The 8,367-nt window shown below is 41.8% G+C and overlaps 1 protein-coding gene across 2 annotated transcripts; it reads left to right on the forward strand.

Moving 5' to 3' along the window:
• The first annotated feature begins 19 nt into the window (after positions 1 to 19).
• On the forward strand, positions 20 to 7,618 carry LOC136441217 (nose resistant to fluoxetine protein 6-like). Of its 2 annotated transcripts, none has more exons than XM_066437361.1 (16): positions 20 to 425; positions 1,277 to 1,458; positions 1,740 to 1,836; positions 2,173 to 2,272; positions 2,411 to 2,507; positions 2,757 to 2,859; positions 3,040 to 3,222; positions 3,557 to 3,650; positions 4,130 to 4,231; positions 4,703 to 4,865; positions 5,039 to 5,118; positions 5,368 to 5,469; positions 5,837 to 5,948; positions 6,181 to 6,379; positions 6,784 to 6,926; positions 7,222 to 7,618. In XM_066437361.1, the coding sequence occupies exons 1-16, from the start codon at positions 125 to 127 to the stop codon at positions 7,330 to 7,332; spliced, it is 2,169 nt and encodes a 722-aa protein (XP_066293458.1). In that variant the 5' UTR covers positions 20 to 124; the 3' UTR covers positions 7,333 to 7,618. The 2 variants fall into 2 exon arrangements, with proteins under 2 accessions (XP_066293458.1, XP_066293459.1); XM_066437362.1 differs by having other exon boundaries at positions 21 to 425; positions 3,055 to 3,222.
• The last annotated feature ends 749 nt before the right edge of the window (positions 7,619 to 8,367 follow it).

An 8,367-nucleotide genomic window follows, 5' to 3' on the forward strand; every position in this document is an offset into this window, starting at 1 on the left:
CGTCATTAGCCCTCCCTTCCGGCTGGCGTAGGAGTTGCAACAACTCCAAATCTTACTCACATAGGTTCTAGCTCTTGTGAAGAAGTGCCGATCACAGGTACCCTGCTTAATACACGAACAGGACATGAGGCTGTTGCTGTACTCGTTTCTTTGTTCGGCAGTAGTTAGCCTGGCAAGGTCACAGGCAATATGGAATCAAGGTGTTCCCGACGCTACAGCCCAGTTAAACGTGTTGGCCTCCCTATTTAGATCGACGGGACTTCTTCAGCAGAAACTTGCCGACACCATCCTCGATTTTAGCACCGTGAACTGGACAGATGTCTCCATTCCCGCCCAACCTACCGGCAACATTAGCCAACAGTGTCAGAAGGATGTCGCACAGTACGAAGCAGACCTGCTACAAGGGAAGATCTACGCCCTGCAAAGTAAGTGAATTCGAACAAGGAGGTTAACCTCCTTGATTCGAACTACACATGCATCTTTTGACAGTCGGGTATATGACTGCTTCTCTAAAGCTATGAAAGGTAACACAAGTTGTTACCCTGCATATTATTTTTGGAGGCGGGAAGTGTTCCAATGTCCTTAGAAGACGAAGGCCAAGCCAGTCTTTCAAAACGATTTATGTACTTCTACTTTTTAGAACGAGGACTTAACCTCTACTGGACACCAGTCTGCTTATAGTCAGACCAGATCCCGGCTCTAAATTCGTACAGAAGTTGAAAGTAGATCGGCTACAAATAATTCAAACTCAAGTATTGAGGACCTCCTGGTTAGCGCTCCTAACTCCCATTTTGGACATGGCTATCATAATTAATCAATACTCCAGGATGTTTGTTGCGTAAGCACTAAATCAACAGTGGGGTAAAACGGATAGGGTAAGGGTACGTCCCGAATCTTGTTGCGTGATTGTGTCGTTCGACTGAAAATCGCCAACTTGTCCTGTGGTGTGTGAGATTGCTTTAGCTTTGTGATATTTGAAATATGTTAGGTGCAATTATCTGTGTATGACGTCATCCAATAGACGTTGTCACATGTCAGTGACTTCACTCAAGTCGGGAGGTCACATAGGTATGACGTTATATCCACACAACCACGCACGCCCCCCAGAGTAGATGGAACAAATACAAAGAAAACAAACCTCATGATCTTGGACCCTTTGGTTACATACGTCGACATCGTTGGTTTCACCAGAATGTGACCATGTTCAGAAGCTGTTAATTGTGCAAACTGAGTAATTTTACAGCGTCTAAATCATAGAATCTCCTCTCTTAAACAGTGCTGGACGCAGGTGGAAAACCCCCAAGTGGAATCTTGAACGGAAACCTGTTCTGGGTCGGTAGCTTCTCGCAGTGCGTGAACATCACGAGGAAAGGCTTCAACATCACCTTCGATGGGAAGTTCTACCTGGCTTCACTGGTCCCTGTGGCCCGGGCACAGCAGTCTGAACAGCTGACACAGGTGAGTAGTTATAATAAAAAAACTGTTCCACATAATATTTTTAAAATTGTACTTGTCGAGCCTTACTTGTCCATTGTATGAATACCAGTAGTGACTAACTATACTTTCCTTGTTCTTTGAAAAATTTGAACTAGAAATGACTAAGAGCCAAGCCGATGCAGTCATTAACTAAGTAGGCCGAAAATTGCATCTGAGATTGGAGACCAAAGTACTGTAAACTATGCTTCTGTGAGGCCAATACATGGATAAATCACCTGAAGTATCGGGAAAAATTTATGCAGGGTGGAGCCCCTGGGATGCCTGCTACGGCGCTGACGCTCGGCATTTGTTTGCCCAGCTCCTGCAATCAACATGACGTCATTCAGAGACTGGATGGGAGTAAGTCAGTCAACTTGTCTGTTTATACCTTAAACATAAACAACAATGGACATAACGTACGGAAAATCTGTGGACATATGCAAGCTTACGGTACACTTCCCAAGTAAATCATTTAATTAGAATGCGTTTTATACAGTCTACATTATTTGGCACTATTAATCAACCTAGACTTTGATTGGCTTTGATGTACAATGTTATAATCATAATCAGACAACTTTATCATTTAGCCAGTTTTGACAATGGTATTTTGTATGCAAGCTATCAAGATGTAGGCGTAGTATAGTGAGTTCTTAATTATTCATTCTTAAACAGAATCATATCTCCGTGTTGTTTCAGGTATCTACTGGCGTTTCCTTGTTCAACAAGGAATATTGCAAGTGACGTCAGCCTACTCACAGGAATCCCCACCGATTCAGAATGTCACTATCGCTGCAATGTGAGGATATTCTAAATAATGTTTCTGTTGTATTCTAAATAATGTTTCTGTTGGCTGTAGAATTGCTCGAATCTTTGAATATTTGTTTGCTCCTACCTCTAAATACCGATTAATCTGTTCTCTCTCTTCCTCCAACAGTTGTATCTGCAGTGTTATTCTCCTCCTCCTCGCCATCGGCACTATCTATGACGTCATCGTCCACCAACCCAGACAGATGGCCATTAAAAGGCAGAAGGTAAGACGACATCTATAAAGCACCAAGTTTGAAATATACGCTGCAATGTAACCATGGTTATGTGATGCTTAACAGATTAATACAAACTCATTTCAGGGCGAGTCAAAGGTCGCATCATCGCGTTGTGAAATTGAGTGAATTACTTTTGTTCCATCTCATACCGACAGTAAATAGATCTTAACTGCGTGATAAGAACGGCCGCCATTGCAGTAAAGGCTACTCTGTCAGTAATGTTCCTTAATATTGCAGGAGAGTGAAGCACAAGAACCTGACGTCACCGTGACTTTACCTGACGAAAATACGCCGCTGGTGAACAGACTGCCACGCGAGGAAACTTCAGTATCAAAAGAAGGTACAAATCAACTCCAAGCGAACGTTAACACCATCCATTCTTCGACCGTCGTTTAAGCTGAAGGAATTCGACATAGTGTCCAACTTTGTCACATAACTATATTTCAAACATGAAGAACCGTAATTATGCTGTAAAACATTTTGTCATGTCAGAAGTGAGAGGCTGGTTTGTCTTGAACAGTTCCATCTTCCATAGGCATCACCGGTCGCCTCCTCCTGTGCTTCTCCCTCTACACCAACATCGGGAAGCTCCTCAGCACCAAACAGGCGCCCGGCAGCATCAAGTGTCTGCACGGCATCCGCTTCATCAGTATGACCTGGGTCATCCTTGGACACACTTACGTTTTTTGTATTCAGCAATTTGGTATGTAGATTGTGCATATATATCCAATTCGAAACTCGATAATATTCACAAACTCCCCTCTCAATCACTGACAACGTAGTTTTTCAAATCAAAGGAGTTTGAAGCAAGTTTTTAATTGTCGTCATTTGTGCACTGATGGAATGTTTAAAGTGTCTGGTCGTTATTGAACGTTAAACCATGTGATGATTAAATCACGAGAAAGTCTGTTAGTGTTACTGCGCGCGCATCCACACGGTGTGCGTGTCATGTGTGTGTTTGCGTCTGTGTTTGATGTTTGTATTACTACATAACCTAACGTCAACTACTCAGAATCTATGATTATGTCATTTTTCAGACAACCCGCTGCAGGCCTTTGAGACCGTGCAAACATTTACATTCCAAGCTATCATGAATGCCACCGTTTCTGTGGACTCCTTCTTCTTCCTCAGGTAAGGTAACAGTTTTTCGGAACATGTAAGTTATGCTGGTGATTCAAACATGTGACGAGGTTAATAGAAAAAAGATTGTTTCCAGTGAGCTTCTCTTCTTTATTTCTGCTAGTTATTCTTATTGATACAAACGTTACCTTCTCACTGAAAAAAAATTAGAAAAGGTGAGGCTTACGTTGTTCACTCCGTTTCATCAATGGTTACAGATGTTTAGCCAATAAAAGTGTGAGGTTTATGACAAAATAGCATCAGCAGCAACTTAAGTCTTCCAACAGACTATTTTCTGCAGCTCACTCTGGAGCCCATGAAGTATAAACCAGTCAAACCAAGGGAGGGGCATTCTGTTTTTCTATGTAAACGACATGATCTGGGGGCGAGGCTGCAAACGTGGAAAACTATATATGTGGGCATTGGCCTTCTCGATGGCGACCTCATATCATTAAAAAAAACCTCACCAATTTTTGGAACTTCCCTTCCAGTGGACTCCTGATGTCGTATCTTCTGCTGAAGCAGATTGGGAAGAACAGAGAACATGGAAAATCTGTTCCGTATGGGATGTTGTATTTCCACAGATATTGGAGGTAAGGATAAATATTTCTTAAACATCACTACGTGATCTCTGTTCTCTTTGTCTGTTGGAATTCAATCTCTTTGAATCATTATAGGACTTTGAATTCGAACCACTTTCGGTGTTTTCTCAGCCACAAACAGTAGTATCATATATGTCCTTGAACTGCTTTCAGTTTATCATACGGTTATCATATCATACGTTAACGTTAAATCGGACGGTTAGGAGGATTCTAATCTCCAAGCAGATCTAACGGTTGCAAAGACCGTATCCAACCGGGTTGCAATACAAACTTCCTCTGCCAGTTGGATACGGTCTTTGCAACCGTTAGATCTGCTCGGAGATTAGGAGGATTCTACCAACTATGCTACATGTATACAGGGAGCTGGGGCTAAGTCGTGTCGTCTGTGTCCAACGAATGAAAAGAATATAAAAAAAAGGTCCTGGTGCACATTCACAATTGCCTTCATTCTCCCATCCTCAGGTTGACACCTACCTACATGTTCGTCTTGATGCTGTACATGTGGGTGCTTCCCTACATGTTCTCTGGTCCCTTCTGGCCGCCAGCTCCTTTAGATCCAAATTGCGGGGACAACTGGTGGACAAACCTACTGTATATCAACAACGTGGTCCACGAAGATAGGATGGTAAACACATCAATGTTTAACTTTTACTAATTATAATGTTAACACGTGAGGGAAATGGTAAGAAAAATCAGGGGCCGGCGAACCGCATGCAACACACCATATCGCAATAGAGATTTATGTGCTGTGTTCAAAGAAAGGTCTTCATCTAAACTGGGTTTGCTCTCTCAATTTAGTGTATGGGCTGGACCTGGTACTTGGCCAATGACATGCAGTTCTTTGTCATCGGAGTTCCTCTCGTCTACATACTATACAGGTGTGTTGACTGTTTCTTCCATTGGCTATCAACAAACCCATAGCGAAATGTTGTCTTCGATAAAGGCATTGTCTCAATCATTGAAATTCTATACAGTTACTCTCCATCCACTATTATGAACCGACGTGCTGCTCGTCTATCCTTAAACTATAATCGAGTACGATGTCATTTGTATCAAATGTATTCCATGAAGAAGACATGTGAGCTAGGCGACTAAGTTTTGCTGATGATACTTCTGTTTCCTCACAGGTGGCAGATATTGGGGATTGCTGTGAAGCTGGCTCTCCTGCTAGCAAGCTTCATCACCACTGCCGTGCTCAGTTGGCACTATGATATGAAAGCCCCTGGCGGGTAAGGATACCATTTAATAATGTTCCTGAAATGACACACCATGTCGTTACACGCAGTTAAGACAGCGACATAAATAGATATTTGATTCACTATATTGTGTTTGTAAATCGTGAATTTCTTGATACACGAATATACGGTTCATGGTATGAACCGTTTTGACAAACGTCTGTAAGTTTTGAATATTCAAAATGGTTTATTTCCGAGTTCTTCAAAGCTTTAACAGTACAAAGCGTTTCGATGTGATATGGTGACGTTCACTTCCTGGCATACTGTAATGTCAACGTTTCGAAGTTTGCTTTCGAAGATACACATTATAACATACCTATTGTTAGCATTTACCTTATAGATACATGCATTTCTGTTCCAGGGACATGGTTAAGTACTATGTAAAGCCGTACTGTCGTATCGGTCCGTACCTGGTAGGAGTTGCTGTTGGCTGGCTGCTGGTTAAGATCAAAAGGAAACAGACAAAGAGCACGGTGAGTCAAACACATGACTGTACAATATGTTAGAGTACATGTACAACCTCAAATATCCTATTTAACAGCCGAGTGGCCACGACTATTGTCATTGTTGTGGCTGAAATGATGAGCATCGAAGTTAAAGACCCTTTGCCGATGATTTTCTATTAAAAGAAAACTATGAAAATACCAATGATGACATTTTCTCATTTTTACCTAACGGCGAATTTTCCACCTTTCTGTGTACCAGACCTTGAGCCTGCTGACGCCTGTTGGTTGGCTCGTAGCTGCTACCTCTGCCGTGGCTGTGCTGTATTCAACATACGGCCTGTACCACGGGACAACTCTCCAGACAGAACCTGAGAACGTACTGTACCTGACCGTCCATCGTACCGTCTGGGCCATGGCGCTTGGCTGGGTGGTTCTCGCATGTTATCATGGATACGGAGGTAGGAAATAGTTCGAATATCTGTCTGAGTTAGTCACGCACCAATTGCAATTGTGTTGAACACAGTGATAAACACTTTTTTTTTTCAAATCAAACCATGAATTATCATTTGTCTGTATAAGCTAACATATGAATGATTTTATCTATAGCACTACATCTACTACGCTTATGCCGGTACTTTTGCATTAGTTTTTTGTCCGCTACTCTTTGTCTAGAGGTATTGTCATGGGTATACATATAGCTGGAAGTTATGTTCTTAAACAAAATTGTTTAACATTCATAAGGCACAATCTCTTAATGTACTGTTTAATAATTATTGTAATTTGAGAGACAAGTATAGGTTGTCTGTTGGACTGAATCACTATCTTTTATTGATCGTGTTGTGATGTACTTTATCCTCTACAGGAGTGGTGGACATCATCCTCTCCTGGGACGCCTGGGTGCCCCTGAGCCGACTGACCTACTGTGCCTACCTGGTACATATTCTGGTGATGTATGCAGTATACTTTACCAGGGAGGTGCCCATCCACTACTCCATGTTTACTATGGTAGGTTGAAAATGTCGCAAAGCGACTAGGAGTACATACAGTACATGTACATTATGCAATCTATCTTCATGAAAGAAAGGCCAAATGTAATGATATGTTGGAATACTGAACTGGTGGACAACATATCTAGGTGGTTTAGGCGGTGTTGTTTTACTAAAACATATCTATAATCATGCATTACTACGCAAACTAAAGCAAGACTTGGTTATCACAGAACATGACCGAGGACAAAGTCTAATCTACTATACATGTCTCAATATAATATAACTTTCAATGTCCGTTTCATTTATTCCAGGTCTATTTCTTCTTGGGACACTTGGCTCTATCCTACGGTCTGGCCTTCCTGGTGTCTGTGGCGGTGGAAGCACCGTTGATGGGAGTGGAGAAAATCATCTTCAACAAATAAAAACAACTTTAGAATACTCGACAGTGACACAAGAGACCATTTCAACACGAAGGACAGGCAACCCATTCATGACTAGTACTGTAACTGTACTTTGCGAGGATTTAACATTGGGACATATACTCTAGATTTGTATGCAGCAAGGCTTTGACAGAATATAGATGTACAAAGCATTATATAACGTTTTGTATTTAGTTGCTGCTGAGGAAAATAATATTTGTATGTTGAAACACAATTTGTAACGACAAAATTGGAAGACGCTACGCCCAATAAAGGTATGACAAACATTGACGAGAAATATGACCCCACAGGTCTGCCCATTTTTTATCTCTCCTTAAAGCAATGGATAATATTTGGTCTACCAAAGGTCCGTTTCCCTAGGCCCTCAGAGGAAGTTATTTAGGTCATTTATACACTGTGTAATCTATCTCCAACTACTGATTTTCACGAGGCACAAACTGTCCACTTGCGGGTACACTATGCATACTATCGAACAAGAGGATTGGTCAGACTTTGCCCCGTTTGCGCCTGAAGCTGTTGGCGTCGTCAGTTTGAGTAGTCCTGCCCATATAGGTCACCGCACGGAGGTTTATTGGGATTGCTTAGGCAAATCTTATACCTGGTTTTATTGGGGCAATGGATTATGTCTCGAATAGTTCCAATACTTTCGCTGTATGAAAATCCTAAGTAACCTTTGAAACAATTCTAAAGCAAATTTCTTCAGGAGAAAAAGCACTGCGTCGCCGCATGCCTCTCAACCTCAGTAAACAAGTGTTTCCAACCCACAACGCACTATCCTTAAAGTGTATTCAGCTTGCTTGTATAATTTGTTTGCTTAGGCACTAGGCCTAAGAAAATATGTTTCCAGTTACTCGACCGAACTTAGCAAAAACTGCGAACCCTAACCTTTTTTTGCCAATTAATGGGAAGGAGCAACCCTAGTCCGGGCAAGCTGCCCGATATGATGATGAATGGGAAGGAAAATAAAAAATGTTCGATCTGAGTGATAAAAATGTTGCAGAATCGTTTTCCCACGTG

This window comes from Branchiostoma lanceolatum, chromosome 9 (genome assembly GCF_035083965.1).
Source record: "Branchiostoma lanceolatum isolate klBraLanc5 chromosome 9, klBraLanc5.hap2, whole genome shotgun sequence".
In the NCBI taxonomy this organism is placed as follows: Eukaryota; Metazoa; Chordata; class Leptocardii; order Amphioxiformes; family Branchiostomatidae; genus Branchiostoma; species Branchiostoma lanceolatum.